We start from the raw sequence: 22,848 nt of genomic DNA, 5'->3' as shown, positions 1-22,848 counted from the left end.
ATATTATATTTACTTCATTTATATACTGTCTTTGCCCCTTCATGAGGACCCAAAATAACATACATTGGTCTCATCTTCTCCGTTTTATTCTTCACAACAAAGAGGGTAGGCTAAGCTGAGAATGTGTAACTAGTCCAACGTCATCTAGCAGAGCGGAGATTCAAACCTTGGGTCGCCTGGATCCTGGTGGATCAGGCCTGTGGTCCATTTAGTTCAGCATCCTGCTTCACATGTTGACCAACCAGTTGCCCTGGAGGGCCAACAAGCAGAGCTTAGAGGTAAAGGCCTTTCCTTGATGTTGCCTGTAAGAACTGGGGTTCAGAGGCTTACTGTATCTAAACATGGAGGTTCACTTTACTCACCATGACTAGTAGCTGTTGTAGCTATTCTTCATTAATCTATCTAATCCACTTGTAACACCATCTGTGCTGCTAGTCCTCACTAGATTCCACTAGTCAGAATGCCATTTGCTTTGTGGTTCATAGTGGAGGCAGCCACATCCTTTGTGCAGTATTTGTTGGTTTCTCGGAAACATCTGGTTAGCTACTGTGAACAATGGAATGCTGAAGAAGATGGGAGCCAAAGCCATAGTTTGCCTAGAGTTCCAAACAACCAGCTCTGGATGGTTCACTGTACCAAAAAGGTTGGAAACCACTGTTCTACAAGAGTGAATGAGTTAGCTGCCTCTTTTGTTGCAGAACAGCTGTTGAGGGTGAGGTCCCAAGGATCTTTTAGGAATCGCTAACGTTGATGGAAAGAAATACCAGTCAGGGTTCCAATGACAAGTCTATTCAGAGCAGAGCTCAATTAGATGAGGTCCTAGAGATCTATGATTAGATCTGAGGTTTTTAAATTTTTTGGGAAAACAGCTAGGGTGGAGATTTGGACAGTACCATTCATCTAAGATTAATCTTCCTCCACTCAACCATCTGTTTGTCTTGGTATGGAAAAAGCAGGCAAACTGCAACCTAATGTTTTTCCCCTACTAGGAATAATAGCTGCTTGGGTGCATACATGAGTGGGGGAGATCTCTTATGAAAACAGCTTTGATTAACCCCTTGAGCATCATGACCCTAATCCAATATTTCTATCCCCACCTGATAGTGGTTGCTTTTAACAAGAATATGTTGCAGTCAGTATCCAGTCTGTTCCTCTGAAGTTTCTAAGGCAGAATGGAGGACTGAGAAAATCTTTTGTTTTTGTGAATGCTTGAGTACACACATGCACACACACATGCAAAAACACACACACACACATTCTGAAGTTTGGAAAAGGATCCTCTGTTTAAGAACTGTATCTCCTTTACTATGTGAGTTCTGAAAGTCCAGGCAATCTTGGCGGTATGAGAAAGTAGCCCACTGTTTATTCCAATCTTCCAGTTAAAGAAATGTAAACCAAAATGTTTGAATTGTACTCCAATAACGTCAGTACACTGAGCAAAACAATTTATGTAGTTCTTCAACATGGGGCAGCTTATTTTTTCAGCTTGTTTTCCTAGTCTGGATTCTGGTATACTTTCAAGGATGGTTGCCTGACCACTTAGTCCTCTCCCAGGTGCTGCTGACTACCTCTGTATCATCATTTTTTCCTCTCTTTTCTGTTGCATCACATTTTCCCCACCCCCACCTTTTCCATATGTTCAGGGGGCTGGATTACCACAGTGCTGATCCTTTTCTATTTGTACCTGAGCACTCCATTGGAGCTTTGAGCATTGCCGATTGGGTCTAATATTGCACTATTTAGCCCCCCCCCCCCCGCCTCTGTTAGCTACATACTGTTTTTCAAAAATGTAGGAGACTTTTTAATTTGCAGTTGTTTAGTCATATGTTTTATGTGTATTTTAGATCCATGGGCATATGAAATATTGCGCATCTTGATGAGTTGCCCATGTTACGTCTCAAGAATATTTATCACCACTTACTCCACGGGTGAACATCTCAGTGTGAGTAAGGTAGTTATCCCAGTTCCATATATTTCAAAATATTTAAATTTTATTTACTTTTTGTAACAGACATACTTACCTCTCCTTTCATTTTAGGTCCATTCTGTGTATGATTAGTTTTATGTATATCTTTGTTTAATTTATGGAGTGCCCAGTTTGAATTTTACCACTGAGAAGGAAGGTTTTCAGCCGAAACATGTTTAGTATTGGATCTTGTATAGGATATAAATCGTACCTTTTAGCATGTATTTATATGATTTGTGTTTATATTAGGATTAGGTACTCATATGCAAAACAATGGGACTGTGGTTTTTAAATGATATTTTAGCACTTCTGAATTTATAATTAAATTATATATGATATTATGTACATTAGCATGTGTAGCTATATTTTAGTTTCTTTTTCTTTGTCTCAACCTTTTTAGTTACCTTTCTCATGTATGGTTGTGTTTTTCTCCCCTCTTTTGGTCACATTTGACTGCTTGTATATAATTTGGTGCCATGGCTTTTGAGCAATTCAGCTGTGTCCTTAAAGTCAATTCTACTTCTCCATCAAAAGAAGGGAGTCATTGGATCCAACCCATGTCCCATCAGTGTCTGCACATGACCACTTTAGCATGTGGCACCACTGCCTAGAAATTAGCATTCGAAGTAAGCATGAGCAGTGGCGGCTGCTGCAGAGGTGGTTGTTATGTATTGCTGTGAAATCATTGCTGAAGTACTAGAGTTTTTAAATAGCCCAGCTGTCAAGAAACCTAACATGGTATGCAAAATAAAGAGTAAGAATGGTCCGTGCTCTATGAATAATATGCAAGTTAACATCTTGTAGATGCTGTAATGTTACTTTCCTCCACCTCTCATTCACACATGTGATTGGCCATTAGTTTTTTCTAGAAATCTGAATGTCCATTTTTCATCATATAGTCTAAAATCAGCCTGTTTTCATATTATAGATAGCTATAGAAGAAGTAATAGTTTTAAAAGTCTTACTAGATTATGAGTTAATTCATCTTCAAAGAAGTATGGATATTTTTTGCATAATATATTTATTGGGGTTTTATAAATGATAGACACACATAACATAAACAACAACAAAAACATGTACAAACATAAACGACCCTAAACAATACTATCTGTATACAGTAGACTGGTTCTTAAGAATATAAAACAAGACATTTCGCCATTAAGTACACACTTTCATAGCATAGCAACCAACTTTTAAACTCTACTTAGCTATATTTTTTCCAAGTCGTAATAGCTATTTATTTCTCTAAATAAGGTCTCAAAACCTCTTAAACATTTATTAATATGCTGTTTATCCTCTTTCTAAACTCTTCAGTTTGATGTTCTACATCTTTCCTGCTAATTTCAACTTTATTTATCACTCAATAATTGTATATACCTTTTCCAAGTAAACTTAGGCCCTGTTCACACGGCGAATTTGTCACGGGTGGTGGGCGGATTATCCGTTCGCAATCACACCCCAACATCTGGGAAGTGGAGTGCACCCGTGGCCAACCCGTGGCTTACTGCTGAAAACGCGCGATAAAAAAGTAGCACCTCAAAAGTACTGGCAAACGGTTTGCCACGGGATGCCTCTGGATGCCTGTGGTGTGATCGCGCTGGCACGTGGCTTTCCCCTCCGGCCCCTCGTTTCCGCACTGGCTCCGAGGGAAGGACCCGTGGTGTGCTGCTGGCGTGTCTGATCGTATAATCGCAGATCAAACTGCGCCAGGGGAATTTGCCACGCCTCCCCCCCGGTGATATCCGGACCGTGTGACTGGGGCCTTATATTGACAAAAATTCCTATCAAGCTGTAATTTCCTTTTAAATATTGTATATTTACTGTTGCTTGTTGTCACAAACTTAACCAAACATCCGTTTTTACCACCACCATAGCTGTTAACTGTACTTTATAGTCAAATCACAAGGCTTAACTATACATTATAGTCATCCCAAAACTTAACTAAGTATCTGTTTTTTCCACCACCATAATTATTAACTATATTTTATAGTCCAATCAGTTTCATGAACATTGTTTTTCACTGCTTTCAGGACCATAATGCCATTTTTTTACAAGTTTTCCCAAGTTGAGCACTATTTCCAATTAGTTGTAGCTCAGTAGGAATAATCTCATCTTCAACTCAGAAGATCTGCATCTTATTTCCTGCTTTTATACTATCAAATAAGTAAAGAAATCATAATTCCTTAAATCAAAAACCATAGCTTCATTTTCCCATTTAAAATACTTCATCTAAATTTCCCCTTTCTGCAAATCTAAATCTGGCTTTCCTAAGTCTCCACAATTTTGCACTCCCTAATACCATATCATCATTTCTAACTAATCTATCTCTCGCTCTGTTTAGTCCTAAAGAAGTATGGATATTGAACAGTTAACTGTACAGAGAGAAAGCACTGCAAAGTTTTGGCTGTAGTTAACTTGGGAAGTGACGTCTCCAAGCATTTGCTGTTCTAGAAAGAGCAGAGACACGTAGTGTGACTAGGAGGGCTCTGGGTGGCAGTGTCTCTTACCACTGTATATATTTAACTGTATGAAGCTACTGTGTAAGGGGAGGAAGTGACAAACTCTCTGCTTATTGCATAGTGTAAGTACAGCTTTTGACTTATGTTAACACTTTTTCAGCACACAGGAGAAGGGAACAGACACTTAAAACACTTTTAAACATTCAAAATGGGGAAGGATTATTATTCCGTTCTTGGAATTGAGAAGGGGGCATCTGATGAAGACATCAAGAAAGCTTATCGAAAGCAAGCTCTTAAATGGCATCCAGATAAAAATAAATCTCCCCATGCAGAGGAAAAATTCAAAGAGATTGCAGAAGCCTACGAAGTACTGAGTGATCCCAAAAAGAGAGAGATTTATGATCAGTTTGGAGAAGAAGGTAAGAGCATTTTCTGTTCTTGTATTTAGTTTTAGATAGTAACTTGCTGATGTCAAAAGCAGTTAAGTAAGTATGAAAACTTGAGGTGACCCTTTGAGGCCATCATTATATTCACCTTAAAATACATTACTGTACCTGATCAGTTTGTTACAAGTGCTTTTGCAATAGTGTGTGTTGGGTTTTTTGGTCTGTGACTTGTATTGAAGTTCTCAGCACACATACTAGTAAGTACTATTGAACTCAGTGGGAATATACTTCTGAATGTAAATGGTGGGATATACTTTTGAGTATAAGGAGTGCAGTGTTAGTTGCTAAATGGATTAATTTTGACATACTCATTTGGGCAACACCGAGAGTCATGTGGACATCATGGTGTTTAAAATAACGTTGTGTTAAAAGATGGTTCTTCTCAGCTAGAGTCCAGTTGTCCATTCTTCAGCTAAGGTTGGCTTCTTGCCTTGAAAGGAAAGAATTTGCATGATGTCTTAAAATACCGGGACAAGTTTTCGGCTTAATTGTAAACAGTGCTAATGTGCCAAGGAAATGACATACAGAACAGCACACTTTGCCTAAAACAGTTACTTAAAATCAGATGCTGCTGCTGATTCAGAGAATTTCTCAGTAGTTTTAGAACTCAGTATATGAAATATTCTTGGTCTTTGGATGTTCAGGATTCTGAACTAGCTGAGCTGCTGACATATTTGCTTTATTGCAGTCACAAGATTATTTGTGTGCAGTAATATATTCTCTCAGTGGGATAGGCCTGTTACTGTTTAAAGGATCTGCTGAAGACATAAATGGCTATTTAAATCATATAAACGTTCACACTTAAGGACACTGACAAGTGCAACCCTTAACAGATTTACACCCTTCTAAATCCGTTTAAATCAATGGGATTAGAAGCATGTAATTCTTTTTTGGATTGCACTGTAAATTATGCATTTCTCACAAACTAAAATTATATTAGTACTAGTTCCACTTTAAAGTGATGATTCTTCAGCTTCCGAATTTGCTATCTCTATTACATCTTTGAGAAATATATAAAACTGATGTGTATACTTTTTTCTAAAAATCAAGTTTCGATGTTCTTTGGGTGCTTATATCTTCTTTAGGACTCTTACCTCTACATTTGGATTCTAAAGTCTTATTTCCTGATTCATATGCTTGTACTTCCCCCCCCTTTTTTGCTCATACGGTCATTTTTTCCCAATGGAACACAGGGAATTTGATTTTGTATCCTAGCTATCAAAAATTATGGTAAAAGGAATAGAAGCAGGTAACAGTAGTCTTTAAACATTGGTGTTTAATTATTTTAACCTGTTTTAAAATGTTTTACATGTTTATATAGACTAGGTACACTGTATCGACTTGTAAGCCGCCCTGAGCCTGCTCACGGGGAGGGCAGGGTATAAATGTAACTAATAATAAATAAATAAATTAATTAAACATGATACTTGTAACTTAAGTAATGATATTGGTAAATTAGTGACAATATCTACAAAACATTGATCTTTGAATCTGCTTTTGATCGTTTATTCTTAGTAGTCATAACAATTCTGTTGCTGCTGACCAGAGCATGGATAGTGGACCTAAAGTTCTTTTTTTATAACCATGGAACCTGATGTCCTTTCAGTAAAACCTATCCATTATCTATTCTAGGAAGTGTCATTCCACTGAGGACATGGTGTATTTTGTCAGCTGGCTTGATATTACCCATTACGTAGTCCTACATCTGTATGCATGCATGTAGATATCATCATGCTTATCATAGCAAATATTAAAATTAATTTTGAAGCATCATTTAATAGAATGCTTTCATTAATATTGGGAATATTTTTCTTGAGTTGGGATAGGGGATTCAGTTCTTGTTTTGGTGTCAACACAAATTTGGAAAGTTGGGATTTTAAAAACCTATCATAAAATCTTACTGCACATTTGTATTCTCTAATGCTAAATCCTATTCTATGGAAAACGTGTGCAAAAATCAAGCATACATCCCCCCCCCCAGTTTGGAAGACTTTATGCCCAATTGTTGGGAAATCCAGCTCTTCTACCAGGTTCACATAACTGGGGTTGAAAATCCATTAATCACACCCAATTCTTTTTCTAGAAAATTAAAATGATTGGCATTTTGGATTATTCTGACTAGCTTTTGAAAACAAGCTATTATAGTATGTGGATTTTTTATAGCTTGGTATGGCTGTTTTGCACTGTTTCTCTAAGGACTTATGTAGAATAGGAGGTTACTGGTCACAATAAAGTTTTCTCAAATGTCTTTCATCGTTCAAGAGGTAATGCAAATCTAGTTTGTATTGTAAAGGATTTGGTTTGATTGAACCATCAGTTATTACTGAATTGTAGTAGGACAGTGCAAATCAATTAACCTTTATCAGTTGGAGACTAGCTCACAGACAGGTATAGCATTTAAAATACAGAAAATCTCAGCCTCATCCTGTGTGCAGTAGTGCATGTGCTATACACCAAGAGGAACACTGGTAGAACTCTAAAGATGCTTCAACAGTATACATTTATATTGATTTTCCTATCAGTTGCAGAGATTTATTTATTTGATTTTTACCCCGCCCTCCCCACCAAGGCAGGCTCAGGGTGGCTAACATGAGAGAACAATGGCTAAAACAGCAATATAAGTATCAATATAAAAACATATAATAGAGTATTAAAACCATTAACATCACAATGGTGATACAGTGTGGTAAAGTGCATATAGAAACATACATTCAGCGGCACATCCACTCTCAGCGGGCTCAGGCTGGCAATAAAATTGGTGCAGGGCATAGATGATAAAGTGCAGCTCCTTACTTAAAAGCCTGGCAGAAGAGCTCTGTTTTCATGGCCCTGCAGAACTGTGAAAGGTCCCACAGGGCCCTAATCTTGTCCGGGAGCTCATTCCAATAAATTGGAGCTGCCACATGACTTCTTCAAGATCATGACTTTGTCAAAAAATTTCTGGGAAATGTAATTTGGTGAGAGTATAGAAGGTTTCATTTTAAAGAACTTTAATTCTCTTCACAGGTTTCTTGGGGAGAGGAAATGACTGTTAAAGTCTATAATGTAAATATCCCCATATATTTAAATGCAATAAATAAAAACACTGTGGTACATAAAAATTAGAATGAACACAAACATGCTTAAATGTCAATAAGTAAAGTTGTAATCCAGAAAAGTAAACGGGTTCAAAAGAACAGCTAGGCTTAACCTTCTTAGTGGTTTATTTATAAATGTTCATAAAACATACATGACAGCTAACTTTTTAAAGATGCTTGTTGCTAAGAAGCAGATGGAGTTTAAAAGTGAAGACTAAAGGGTTAATATGCCTTCAACCCTTAAGCAAGGTCTGGTGAGGTGTTCTGAAGATGGAGCAGAAAGCTGAGAAACTGTTTAAATTTAGGAAAAATGTGTGGGTGAAATTAATCACAGGGAGTAGGTGGGTGTCATCATGTTGGAAGAAATGGCAGGCTTGAAATAGTTGAGGTAACTGTCAGCATGGGTGTGATAATATACTTTCATAATATCTCTCTGAGGCTTGTTCTGCAGTACTTGAGCATTTTTATACAACCTTGGCTGCCATCCTTCATGTGATTACTTGGAAGTAAGTTCTGTTAAACAGACTTAAACTTATTAAGTACTAGTCAATGATTCTTGCATTGAACTTAGCCTATGCCATCATTTTCAATAAGTGCAGGAATTTGAAATTAATATAAGTTTTGTTAAATGTGTTTGTCCCTTTGTAGGATTAAAAGGAGGAGCTGGAGGGCCTGATGGACAAGGTGGCACATTCCGGTACTCTTTCCATGGAGACCCACATGCTACATTTGCAGCCTTTTTTGGTGGTGCAAATCCGTTTGAAATCTTCTTTGGGAGAAGGATGCCTGGTGGCAGGGACACTGAAGACATGGAAGTAGATGGAGATCCATTTGGTTCCTTTACTGCTTTTAATATGAATGGGTTTCCCAGAGAAAGAAACACTGTTGGTAGCCAGCCCCGTCGTAAGCAAGACCCTCCTGTTATCCATGAACTGAAGGTATCGTTGGAAGAGATTTATCACAGTTGCACCAAAAGAATGAGGATTTCCAGAAAAAGGCTCAATCCAGATGGAAGAAGTGTCAGAACAGAGGATAAAATCCTTACCATTGATATCAAGAAAGGATGGAAGGAGGGTACTAAAATTACATTCCCCAGAGAAGGTGATGAAACACCCAACAGTATCCCAGCAGACATTGTGTTTGTGATTAAAGATAAACCTCATCCACACTTCAAGAGGGATGGGTCAAACATTATCTATCCTGTCAAGATTAGTTTACGGGAGGTAAGAACAGTATTATGTTTGGAACTGTATTGTTAAAAACCACATAATGATTATCCTATAGGCCAGGGCTCTTTAACCTTTTTGAGCCCATAGCACCTTGGCAATTCTGACACAGGGTGGTGGGCACAACCGCAAAATGGCTGCCACAAGAGATGGAGCCAGCCACAAAAGCAGTGCTGCAAGAGGCAGAACCATACACACTAAGAAAGTATCAATGCAGGGTAAAAAGAGGCAGTTTTAAAAATACACTGGAAAAGAGGAGTGAGAGAGAATAAAATCAACATTGTGGTGGCAGCTGCTACTGAAACAATGTTATTTTAATCTGTCTGGCCAATTGGATCTCCACTGATCAATCAAAAGCCCTGTCACGCAAGTGCCAGAACTGATCCCACCCACTTTCTAACAACACTTGGGGAGCTCCAGGAAAAGTGTTGGCGGATGCCTTGGCACCTGTGTGCTCCCCTGCTATTGGCTCTGTTTATTTTGATTACTGTCAGAGCTGAAATCAGCATGATATAGCCCACAGCAATATTTATACTTTAAAAAGTGTCCGAGAACCTGTGTTGGCCCTGTTTGCACCATTTGGAAGGTTGACCACTGTTTATTCTAGAACACAAGGTACAACAATGTGTAGAGTAAGAGATTCCATATTAACTCTGTAATTGGCAACCTCTTTCTTTTCCCTTAGTCCATTGTGCCTTTCATAAAAGGTGATCTTTTACTCAGGTAAAAACCGGCTTTCAGCCTGGCTTTAATCATTTTATGACTATTTGTTATTATTTGCACTATTGTTCAAATTAGCAGCATTAAAACTTCCTTTTTCTGATACTTTGGTATGAGTTCTGTGTGACACTTTCAGATATTGTTTGCATTTTTGTGTTATCTCCAACAATAGTGTATTTTTCCACTATATAGTACAATAGTTCACCACTAGGTTTGTAGAAAGGGTTTTTTGGCAGTGGATAAACCGCTGTTATCTGATCACAAGATTAGCTTCTGATTTGGTAGCAGGTGAACAGTCTGCCAAGTATGAAAATTGTGTAGTCTGCAAACCAGCACTATACCAATTTCAGCATCAGTTAACTACACTAACATGGCATGGGTTTAATTTTTAAACTAATAAAGGCCCCGTTCACACAGAGAAGTTGCCGCGCTAAAGACACGAATGACAGGTGGATTTTCGGTGCGTGATCACACCGCAACATCTGGGAAGTGTAGTGCACCCGTGGCTAACCCATGGCTTCCCGCCAAAGATGCGGAGTAAAAAACTACTGCAGAAAGCGCACTAGTTTCTGGAAACCGCGGGGCAGGAGCGAGTGTCTGATCATGTTTCCACTTGAATCCCGTGGCATCCGGCGCCCGTCCATGTTCCGTCGCAAACCGGTTGTGTTTAGTCTCCACAGGATGCGCACAAACGCCCAACGGCGCATGCACAGACGTCAGTGGGGGGAGAAATTCCCGTTTGTCATGGAAGTGGCACCTAGCAATTGCCAGTATGACCACGCCGAGCCACTTCTTTGCCGTGCTTCAGGATAGCCATGTGTTCGGCATCTAATGGCCTAACCACGGAAACTCAACGGGACATGTGATTGGGCTGCCGCGCTTTACTTTGCTCCGGGGCAAACAGCCACGCTCCCCCCCACGTTTTTTCGGCCCATGTGACCGGGGCCATAATTAAGTAAATCTGTTCTACAGATGAGTGTTCTTATTCTGGTAGATCAGCACATCATGTTAATACTTTGTGCAGCATGTTGATGCGCTTTCTGCCTGCACGGAGCTTCCATTTGGAAACTTCTAGAGCTATGTTTTAGGTGGCAAAATTTTCTTTTCTCAAAGATACAGCCTCAGACCATGCATGCTTAAAGATGCAGCCTTGGGACATGCATGCCCAAAGGCAAGAAGTCAAAGCATCCTGCTCAGTTTGTTCATTCTATCACTGTTATAGGAGTGTTTGGGAACTTCTCAGGGAAAACAGTTTTTTTCACTTGAGAAGAGGAAGATATTTTGGAACATTTAGGGTACTCTCCTACCTACAGTTCCCAGAGGCAGGAAGCAGGCTGATCTTGGGGAAGGAGTACCAACATATCTTCAGTTTATCTTCCTGCCTCCAGAGCTTTAAGGAATCTTCTCTCTAGAGTTCATAAACTGTTTTCTGTCTTTGTATACCTCCTTCATTGTCCTTAATCCACTCATCTTATGCCTCCAAAAGCAACAAGGAACACAGTAATGGCCTAGGCAAGGCTAGCCTCCTTTGGCTCAGTAAGGTGGCAAGGAAGAGCCTCATAACAGCCTTTTATGAGTCATATGCTCTAACAGGACCAGGTACAATGAACCTGACTTGATGAATTGGATCATTAGGATGGGCATATCCAGTGATGAGCTCCCTCTCCATACGAGCCGACTGTCATATTGTTTTTGCACTCAGGCGGAGCTGCCTCTTCCTAGATACAATGCATCAAGGATTTTTAGGCCTGCCACCCTAAGTCAGAGCCACCCAGGGAGGAGGAAGAGCATGTGGGGGATCCTGAGGTTCTCTCAGCCCAGTGCTTATCTCCAGATCATATTTTCACTACAGAAATCAAGGAAGAGTGGATCAACATGGTCAGCTAGCAGCTTCATGCGGGCATCTCCAAAGGCAGAAAGGAGGAATGAGAAAATCTTTTGTTTTTGAGAATGCTTGAATACATACACACACACATTCTGAAGTTTGGAAAATGATAATCTGTTTAAAAATTGCATCTTTTTTAGTATGTGAGTTCTGAAAATCCAGGCAATCTTGAGGTATGAGAAACCAGCCCGCTGTTTATTCCAACCTTCCAGTAAACAAAGAAATGTAAACCAAAATGTTTGAATTGTATTCCAATAAGGTCAGTACACTGAGCAAAACGATTTATTGCAGTTCTTCAGCATAGGGCAGCTAATTTTTTCAGCTTGTTTTCCTAGTCTAGATTCTGGTATACCTTTAACGATGGTTGCCTGACCTCTTAGTCAAGTAGGATGATGCACTTTTCCTCTCCCAGGTGCTGCTGATTACCTCTGTATCATCATTTTTTCTTTCTCTTCTATTGCACCACATTTGCCCCACCCCCACTGTAACGATTCCTTGTTTCTGTGTGTGTGTGTCTCTTTAAAAGTTTGGTTACATGGCTGTGATAGATAGACTAGAGTGGTTGAGAGAGGCAAGTATGGTATGATTGGTGGTTGACAGAGAGGGGGAGGGGTTTTGGAAGTGAATCTGATTGGATGAGTATGTGAGTCAGTCATTAGTTTCAGTTAAATGTTGACAGTTGATGTTCAGTTAGTTAGTTAGACAAGCAGTTCTTGTGGAAGCACTTATAAGCTGACAGCTGAGGTAGTTCAGGGAGACAGAGAAACAGAAGGAAAGCTGAGTGTATAGGAAAAAGTAAATGAAAGTTTAATTGAAGACAAGTTATAGGAAGGGCTGTATGTCCTGATAAACTGGAAAGAAACAGTGAACATATATGACCTTGAGTTAAACAAGTGTTACAAAGTTACCTGAAAGATCCCTGTCAGTGAGGGATAAGATTGTGTGATACCAAAGCAATTGTGCATCATTTATACATTACTAGTTACATTGTACAACCCTCTTATTTAGTAGTTATTTCAATAAATCCTATTTCATCCAAGTTTATACCAGCTTTGAATGAAATACTTCCCAGGACCACATAGATCCCTGTAAGCCTTGAACTCGGTCTACCAAATAAAAAAAGAGCAATAGTAAAAGCATAAAGGTTTGGAAATCCTTAAAATTTCCTGGTGGCAGCTGTATATACCCAGTAAAACAAAATAAAGAACACTTTTAAAATGAAAATAGTCCTCTCCAATAAGGAGGACGTCACACCCACCTTTTCCATATATTCAGGGAGTTGGACTACCATAGTGCTGATTCTTTTCTGTTTGTACCTGAGCACTCCATTGGAGCTTTGAGCATTACAGATTGGGCCTAATTAGATAAATATTGCACCATTTAGTCCCCTCCCTCAATTAACTACATACCTTTTTTCAAAAATTTAGAAGACTTTTTAATTTGCAGTTGTTTAGCCATATGCTTTATGTATATTTTAGATTCATGGGCATATGAAATATTGCACATCTTGATGAGTTGTCCATGTTACATCTCAAGAATATTTATCACCTCTTACTCCATGGGTGTGAGTAAGGTGGTTATCTCAGTTCCAAGTATTTCAAAATATTTAAATTGTATATTTGTTGCTTGACAGACATTGTTGTTGTTCAGTCGCACAGTCGAGTCCGACACTTCGCGACCCCATGGATCATCTCCCGCCAGGCCCTCCTGTCTTCCGCCGTCCTCTGAAGTTGGCTCAATTTCATGTTCGTTGCATCGATGACACTGTCTAACCATCTCATCCTTTGCCGTCCCCGTCTTCTTTGACCTTCAATCTTTCCCAGCATCAGGGTCTTCTCCAGTGAGTGCTCCCTTCTCATTTGGTGGCCAAAGTATTTGAGCTTCAGTTTCATTATCTGGCCTTCCAGGGAACAGTCAGGGTTGATTTCTTTGAGGATTGACTGATTTGTTCTTCTTGCAGTCCAAGGGACTCTCAAGAGTCTTCTCCAGCACCATAGTTCAAAAGAATCTATTCTTCGGCGCTCGGCCTTCCTTATAGTCCAACTCTCACAGCCATACATGACTACTGGGAATACCATTGCTTTGACCATGCGGACTTTTGTTGGCAGGGTGATGTCTCTACTTTTTATCATGCTGTTTAGGTTCGCCATCGCTTTCCTCCCAAGGAGCAGGCGTCTTTTAATTTCATGGCTGCAGTCACAGTCTGCGGTGATCTGGGATCCCAGGAACGTGAAGTCTGTCACTACTTCCACGACTTCCCCTTCTATTTGCCAAGGAGTGATGGGGCCGGATGCCATGATCTTAGTTTTTTTGATGTTGAGCTTCAAGCCCACTTTTGCGCTCTCCTCTTTTACCCTGAGCAAGAGGCTCTTGAGGTCCTCTTCACTTTCAGCCATTAGAGTGGTATCATCTGCATATCTGAGGTTGTTGATCTTTTCCCCAGCAATCTTAATTCCCGCTTGTGATTCATCCAGGCCAGCATTTCGCATGATGTACTCTGCATATATATTAAATAAGCAAGGTGACAATATACATCCTTGTCGTACTCCTTTTCCTATGCTGAACCAATCAGTTGTTCCATATCCGGTTCTAACTGTTGCTTCTCGGCCCTTATACAGGTTTCTCAAGAGACATGTGAGGTGGTCTGGTACTCCCATCTCTTTAAGGACCTGCCATAGTTTGTTGTGATCCACACAGTCAAAAGCTTTAGCATAGTCAATGAAGCAGAAGTAGATATTTTTCTGGTACTCTCTTGCTTTCTCCATAATCCAGCGAATGTTGGCAATTTGATCTCTCGTTCCTCTACCTCTTCGAAACCCAGCTTGTACTTCTGGTAGTTCTCTATCCACGTACTGTTGAAGCCTAGCTTGTAGGATCTTGAGCATTACCTTGCTAGCGTGTGATATGAGTGCAATTGTGCGATAGTTTGAACATTCCTTGGCATTGCCCTTCTTTGGCAGACATACAGATAATGATTTTCCTACTTCCCTCTCCTTTCATTTTATGTCCATTCTGTGTTTGATGAGTTTTATGTATATTTTTGTTAAATTTATGGAGTGCCCAGTCTGAATTTTATCATCAAGGAGGAAGGCTTTTAGCCAAAGCACATTTGGTATTGATCTTGTATAGGATATAATTTGTACCTTTTCACATAGTCAGCCAGAAGCTTCACATGGGCCTCTCCAAAGGCAGTATTCCTTTCCCCCCAAAGTCTCCAGGTTGTTTCCTATCTTAGCGGTTGACCCTCCAATAGAAAGCCTAGCCTCAGAGGTGGTTCATCCAAAAGATGGTGAAGGCTCTTAAGAGATAGCACCAGTAAAAACATTTTGCTGCCCTCTTCAGATCAAATGAGAGGTGGACATTCTTTTTTAGGGCTGTAGCTGCTACTATTCTCATGGTGAGAGAGAGCTCTCTGTGCTGATGTGTGCTGTCTCATCAAGGAGAGATTTGTGGTTTAAGAATTAGACCACTGTCACATCGTTTAAATCTGGCCACTTAGCATTTTCCGGAGTGAGAATTTCTTTTGGTGACTAAGTGGACGAGATTGTTATTGATACATTGTTATTGCTTTCTCCAACAAGCAAGTGGGTTTTAGAAACAGTCACTCTTGGCTGTTCCACCTACAGCGTCCCTCAAGATAGTTTCCCCTGATCTCCATTTATCCATTGTCCTAGCAACAGGCAAGGGTCCTAGTGGGTAATCTTGTTAAAATGAAATTTATTGAACCTGTTCTGTGACATCAAAGATGCTCTGGCATCTACTGCCTTGTATTCATAGATCCCAAGAGTAATGGGGACTGGAACACCATTCTGGATATCTTTTGAGCTAGGAAAGATGTACAAGTAATTCATATGGAGGCTGTCCAATTCATAGGAAGGTTCTACAGATGGAGAATTTCTATAACTTTGATAGACTTAATGGAAATATATCTTCATGTTCCCTTCTTTCCTGCTTACTGCCAATCCCTTGGATCCAGTCATGAGACGCATCAGCTCCAGTTCAAGGCCCTGCCTTGGGCCCATGTGTATCCCCAAATATAAAGGCAGCTTTGGTAGCCAGCCTCTAAATAAAGGGATGGTTGTATCCATCCCTACCTGGGCAATCTCTTGATCAGGCTGCTCTGTATTGTCATGGTAACACAGGATCTCAAGGTCACTATCAGATATTTCAGGAACCATAGGTTCCCCATCAGTCACCTGAAGACACAGCTAGTCCTTAGCAACCTTAAAGCTATCATAGATTTGGCAAGAAGGAAAACTTTTTCTCCTGACAGGCAAGAAAAGATCTTAGATGTAACTTTCCCGTGCAAGGGAAAAGGAGCTGGCACAAACTGATGATTAGAAAGGCATTTGCCTTTCCCCTCTCACCAGGAGCCCCTTCAGGAATTTTTGAGGATTTCTGTCTGATCATCAACTGGAAGGTCTCCAAGATGAAACTCAGCAAATGGATTGAAGGCATAGCCTTGGTATGGTCCTCACAAGGATTAAGAATTCCTGAAGTCATTAAAAAATGCTCTCAGTTCCAAGTGCAGCTACCTCAGCAGTATTTAGCACTAATGCTTCCATTTCAGACATCTTCTGCAATGTGGGCATTAATATGCTTGTTATTTCAGTATCATAAGATGGACTCAGCCAATGTGGTTTTGGGGCTGCAGGTTCTGTGGCAAGTCATTTGAACTTTCTTCTTAAGTAGGCAATACTCCCTCCCGCAGCCAACCACAGGGCCCGAGGAAAGGCCTGCCCGCCCGTCCCGGCCTTCCACAGCCCACAGCTGCGGGGTCCGAGGAAAGGCCTGCCCATCTGCCCCTGGCCTTCCACGGCCAGCTGCAGGGCCTGAGGAAAGGCCTTCCCCGGCCCGCAGCCAGCCGGGGGGGGGGGAACCGCGCCCAGGTGCACCGGCATCCGCATGCTGCCTAGCCGAAGCCACTTCTCCAGGCTCTAACACTCCCACCTTCCCTTCCCTCCTCGCCACCCCGCTTCCAGCCCAACCAGCCTCACAAAGCCAGAGGTTGCCTCCTGCAACCTGGCACCACCAACCCTCAGGCTGTGAGAATGTGCATGCATGAAAAATCAGTTGCATCATATGGTATGGTTGGAAAGGAATACAACAAAGCAACCTGCTGGACAGCTGTGAAAACAGACAAAGCTATCAATGAAAAACCAGCTCTTTGCAGTTGGTGAACAGGATGGTCAACCAAACTGGCAGCTGTTCAAGCATCCCTACATAAGAGTAGGGATGAGCCAATACAATGTATGTATCTAGCCTTCTGACACACTTCCGGTGATGTCAGGGGGATGTGGCATATGCAAATAAATTATGCTAATGGGTTATGCTAATGAGCTCCTGCACCTCTTTTTCTACGAAATGATCCCTGGATGTAGCAATCCCATTCTGAGGACTCACCCACCTTCACTCTTATGTTCTTTGTTGGTTCTCATATTTTGCTCCGTATTTTCATGCATTGACCATTTTGTTTTGGTCTCTTCTATGGTGTCACAGTTTTTCCTTAAATTTGTTAATTCCCCGGTTTTCTCAAGTCAGTAAACTCTTACGTGTCTTGCTGAATATCTATGGGATTCTTGCCTGAAGAGGCACATAATATGGTCAAAGTTGGTTCACTATGGAAGCCTACGAGCTGAAAATAGGCAGATACTCCTTCTCCAACTGGAGAATGAAAGATCAGTCATGTTCTTGCCTCCAGGGACTGTGGATAGAAGAGTATCTTAAATGTTCCAGAATGTCTTCCTCTGTCTCATGTAAAAAATCAACCTTTCAAGTTCCATTTGTGTAAGATCTGCTATATTTTATCCTATGGATTGAAATGTGAAGAAATGGAATTTCTATTGTACGCATATTCCTAGCTCAAGATAGAACAGTGATTCCTTTGTGTGCAAGAACTTCCATGTCTAAATATGTTTCCCTGCAGGTGACTGGAGCTGTAGATATCTAAGGCAGCAGTGCCTGTGAGTGCTATGGTGCCCACTTCCTCCTTTCCGGAGGCAAAGAGCCAGTGTTGGCTTTCTTCCACCTCATTGGAATAGGGGTGCTTCAAAAGAGCTGCATAGTGTAATTGTGCAAGATTCAGTCTCTGCTTTTGTCAGGCTTTATAATATTTTTATGCTATGTATGTAGACACTTAAAAACTAACTATTTATTTTAGCATGGCTTTTGTGAGTCAGAGCTTACTTCTTCAGTTGTATAAGCATGTACATTGATTAGACTTGGCTAAATAGCCAATGGGGGGGGGGGTGATACCACGAGAGGCTGTTGTAAAAGATCCAGTAGAAAAAGAAATCAGTTCACCTAGAGTAGGTGTGAGACATTCCCAACCAACAGCATCAGAGTACAATAAACATCAAATGTAATGCAGGATGAAATGAGATATCCTGCATTAGATTTCACATTTATTTTACCCTGCTGCTGTTGGTTGGGAGTGTCTCATGCGTATGCTAGATGAACTGATTTCTCTTTTGCTTGGATGTTGTTTTACAATAGCGTCTCTTGGTGTCAGTCACCCTCCCCTCTTCTACTGGGTATTTAACTAGGCCTAATCAATGTACACATCTATGCATCTGAAGAAGCAAACTCTGACTCAGGAAAACTCATGCAGATTTTTTTTTAAATTGTGAAGGTGGTACTGAACTCCTGGGTAGTTTTGCTGCAACAGACTTAAACAGCTACCCATCTGGAAGTATTCTCTGTTGGACATCTCCCTTATATATAAAAGTGGAATGGTGGTGGCACTTCTCTAGAACATTCCACGCGCTCTGGAATTGGTTGGCGCCCTGGTGTGTCACTCAGAATCTGTCCCTATCCACTGGCTGCATTGCTTTAGTCTCGCCTCCAACATTCTAAAGAGTTTGCTATTCTTCTCCCCCCCCCATAGCCAGTCAGAACACAGAGGTTATTTGCATATGCAGCCTCATTGGCCTTTGCCTCGGAACACAGAGGTCGTTTGCATATGCGACTTGATTGGCTTTTGCCTCTAACATTCTAAACAGTTTGCTCTTCTGAGGTAAAATGTGTCCAATCTCCAGGTGAGGGCTGGAGATCACTCAGAATTACAACTGCTTTCCAGATGGCAGAGATCAGTTCCCCTGGAGAAAATGGTGGGCTCTGTATCCTTATATGCTGCTGAGGTGGCCCCCGTATGACAGCCAATGTGACGTAGCAGTCAGGGCTTCAGAGCATGGGAGAGGCTGCAAGTGGAAAGCCGATCAGTGAGGGGGAAATAAAGGTAGGTTGATGATTGGCTGGGAAGGAGATAGTGTTGCCAACTCCAGTTGGGAGATTCCTGGAGATGTGAGGGATGGAGCCTGAAGAGGGTGAAGTTTTAGGAGGCGTGGGACCTCAGACAGGTACAAAGCCATAGACTCCACCTTCCAAACCAACCATTCCCTTCTGGGGAACCATCGTTGCCAATCTCCAGGTGGAGGCTGGAGATCACTCAAAATTACAACTGTTCTTTAGGTAGCAGAGATCAGTTCCTCTGGAGAAAATGGTGGATTCAGTGGCATTATACCCTGCTGAGGTCGCCACAGCAAATTGACACTGAGTGTCCATGGCCAGGGCACCCACCCAGGGCCTCTTTCTAGAGATTGTTGTATTTATTTCCACAATGGGCCTTTTTCCTAGTCTTTAAATATTGTTCTTCCCACTTAAATATGGTAGAGATGTGTGTCTTCCTGTACAGGCACATTTTTAGAGCTTGGCAAATTATGTGTTGCTTCTCCTTACATTATATATTTCATATTTTTTAGGCTTTATGTGGCACTTCAATCAATGTACCAACAATAGAAGGTCGAACCATACCTATGACAGTAAATGAAGTTGTAAAGCCTGGAATGAGAAGAAGAATTATAGGATATGGTTTGCCATTTCCTAAAAATCCTGATCAGCGAGGTGACTTAATCATAGAATTTGAAGTAGTCTTCCCAGATAGTATAGCTCCAGCATCAAAAGAAGTACTCAGGAGGAATCTTCCTGTTTCATAAGGAAATAACCTCTATTAACTTTTCCAAGATGATGCTGAACATTGGAAGATTTATGCTGTAAAAGAGCAATCTATAACTGTGGAACTTTTTGGTGTGTGTGGATGTGGGAGGGAATTATGCAGTGCTGCATGACGATAAAAGGGGCAAATACACAAGACTTGCTATCAAGTATAATGCTAAAACCACTTGCTATATTTTAGATCTTCCTTTTCAGAAAGTTTATCTGGTATTTTGCTTACATGTAAAATGTAGTCTGGGGAGAACCCTCTGTGTGTATCTTTCTAACTATATTTCTTGATCATCTATGTAGGGTATTATACCGTAATATCAGAATTCATAATACAAGTCCATGTAGTAGAGGAAATATTCATGTTGTATATATGCCTGCATGCTTGGTTTTCATTGCACATAGCAGAAGGCAGAAAAAATCACTTAAAGCAGAAGACAGAAAATATCACTTAATGTTCATAAGCCCAAAGAAGGTAACGTTTTTATTATAGCAGATGCTAAGGCATTCTTTTGCTCGTTAAGTAGAATGCTAGCCTGGTAGCAAAGAAATGTACCTGTCAAAAGGTAGACCTTTTGCAGTGTAGCAAATTTCCAGGTGGAAATGCCTGTGAAATACAGTTGCATTAAAGACTCAAATAGCTACAGGCAGCCCATGTAGAAGATGATCTTTCTTAACAACAACATGAAAGACAGTTGGCCTATATATATATTTAATATATAGATAGATAACTCTGTATATCTCACACACAGATGCTAGTATTTCAAAGGCATGAAAGTTCCATGAATGATATATTCCTATCTATATCATGATTATTCAAAGAAAGAGAGGGGGAAAAGCCCTCAATATTCTAGTTTTTATAAAACATCTATAGGGCTGGTACCTTGGATGGCAAAATAAATCTACTTAACGTGTTTTCAGCATTTGCCTTGAAACATGCTTCAGTGTTCTAATATATGTAAGTAATTTTTTGTTAAGAAGAAAAATTGATTTTATTATCTGTTCATGTGCTGGTAACTGCACTGTTAATAACAGCCATTTTGATTGGTTCCACTTAGGAAAAAATAAATATTTTGGGAATTGGAATTTAGTTATGACACCTATTTATAACTACTAGCACATTTGAAATCCATGTTAGGATTATAATATTCCTGTGGGAGTTTTTTTTTTTTTAGAAACTAACATAATTTGAGCAATTTAGCAACTTTTGACTTGATTTCATACCTGGAATACAAACTGAAATATGCAGTAGGCTGCTAAAAGTGACCCAGAATGCTTGCTTTTATGAAAGTGAGAAAGTCAAAATTGCCGCTTATTCTTTATGCAAACTGTTTGTGCACAAAATTTTCTTTATGGTCTGTTTTGCATTTCATACATTTTTTAATTAAAATTTGTTTTAATGTTGTCTCTCTGTTTTTTTACTGATACTTGGGGACAAGGGTTAGATCAATGTGTAATATACAGCTCCAGCATTTTCAGTATTGGTGGTGGTGGTGGTGGTGGAAAATGTTACCAAGTTACAGCCAATTTATGGTGACCCCGTAGGTTTTTCAAGGCAAGACGCAGAGGTGGTTTACCATTGCCCGCATCTGAATAACAACCTTGGACTTCCTTGGTGGTCTCTCAGCAAAGTGCTACCCAGGACTGACCCTGTTTAGTTTTCAAGATCTAATGCAATCAGGCTAGCTTATGTCATTCACATCAGAGAGCCAGTTTGGTGTAGTGGTTAAGTGTGTGGACTCTAATCTGGGAGAACACGGGGAATAGGATCAAGTGACATTGTAGTTTGAGGTATAATATCTTCCTCAATGGCTATATTATCTATTGCTGGAAGGATATGGTATATTTTAGTCTGACATGCATAGCACTAGGGAGCAGATTATGTCACATGTTTATTCTGAATGCTGTACATTATTCTCCCATTTTATCCTCAACAACCCAGAAGGTAGGCTAGGATGAGAGAGCATGGCTCACTTGAGGTTACCCTGAGAGCTTCATCGCTAAGTGGGGGTGTAAAACTGGGTCTCCCCAGTCCTAGTTTGGCACTGCTGTATCACAACTACTCTCATTATACAATCAAAGTCTTCTCTTGGTTGACCTCCCATTAGCAACTCTCTTGTCTGCATTTTCAATTGGTTACCGTCTTCATCCAGCTCATAACCCTACTGAGGCAGTCATTCATAGCTAAACATCTAGATTAGAGTCCAGTAGCACCGTAGAGACCAACAAGATTTTCCTGGATCTCATGAAAAATAGTTGGGTGTCAGTGGTGCACTGATGATGCCACATTCCTAATGGAATGACTGTCTTCCCCATTGATTGCACATTGATGTTAAAGAGTACAGAGTACAAAACATGACCTTACAATATTCCATAGGACAGGGTTCCCTGACCTGATGCCTGTGTGTCTCTCAAGAATATATTTTAAAACAACATGTTCACTTCAAAAGGCATTGTGTTAAACAGAGCTTCCTGAAATGCTGAAGAGTTAATATTACAGCTACACATGATCTCACGTCCTGAGATTTTGTGGTTGACTCTGCCATACAGTGTCAGAATTCCAAAGGAGCCCACAGATTCAAAAAGGTTGGGCACCCTTGCAAGGTGGCAAAACCTGTGGAGCAGAATGAAGGATGCCCAATAACCTTCAGTGGGTAACCAAAGCAGAATGCAGCCAAGTAATTTTGAGCCAAACTACACATAATGCAGGGTTTCTGTGATTAGAATTCATGTGTTATTTGGCCCTAAAAAACAACTAGAGAGGATGCAGATGGTCTGTACTGGAGCTAGTCATGCTGATTTATTATTTGGAGACACTGTGGTGCCCCACCCCAGCTGCTTTAAAGCCCAGTGTGGGGGAAAGGTACCTGTTCTATATCTAAATTTCCCCCCTTCCAGGCTATTAAGCTGCTTGGAGTGACATGGAATATTTCCAGTAATATAAATAGGACTTGTGTATGTTTAGGTGGGGGGAACACCTCCCTTCAATTGTGCCATCAATCCAATCCCTCTTCACTTGCTTTTACAGGGTTGCCACTTTCTGGAAAGTCAGGGAAATGGAAATTGGT

The 22,848-nt window shown here is 40.5% G+C and overlaps 1 protein-coding gene across 8 annotated transcripts in view; it reads left to right on the top strand.

Moving 5' to 3' along the window:
* Nucleotides 1-20,566, top strand: part of DNAJB4 (DnaJ heat shock protein family (Hsp40) member B4) — a 37,872-nt gene extending 17,306 nt beyond the window's left edge. Inside the window, exons 2-6 of one of the 8 annotated variants that reach the window (XM_015414241.1) lie at nucleotides 1,845-1,942; nucleotides 4,308-4,384; nucleotides 4,586-4,844; nucleotides 8,597-9,171; nucleotides 19,540-20,566. In XM_015414241.1, the coding sequence (XP_015269727.1) occupies nucleotides 4,634-4,844; nucleotides 8,597-9,171; nucleotides 19,540-19,773 (1,020 nt within the window). In that variant the 5' untranslated portion in view covers nucleotides 1,845-1,942; nucleotides 4,308-4,384; nucleotides 4,586-4,633 and the 3' untranslated portion in view covers nucleotides 19,774-20,566. Of the gene's footprint in view, nucleotides 1-262; nucleotides 279-1,844; nucleotides 1,952-4,307; nucleotides 4,385-4,585; nucleotides 4,845-8,596; nucleotides 9,172-11,919; nucleotides 11,972-19,539 lie in introns of those variants that run through there. The other 7 variants (XM_015414240.1, XM_015414239.1, XM_015414245.1 and 4 more) reach the window with 7 other exon arrangements.
* The last annotated feature ends 2,282 nt before the right edge of the window (nucleotides 20,567-22,848 follow it).

Source organism: Gekko japonicus, unplaced genomic scaffold, assembly GCF_001447785.1.
Source record: "Gekko japonicus isolate JY-2015 unplaced genomic scaffold, Gekko_japonicus_V1.1 scaffold30, whole genome shotgun sequence".
NCBI classification, from domain to species: domain Eukaryota; kingdom Metazoa; phylum Chordata; class Lepidosauria; order Squamata; family Gekkonidae; genus Gekko; species Gekko japonicus.
The sequence above is the reverse complement of the archived record's forward strand: the minus strand, read 5'-3'. Positions and strand labels throughout refer to the sequence as shown.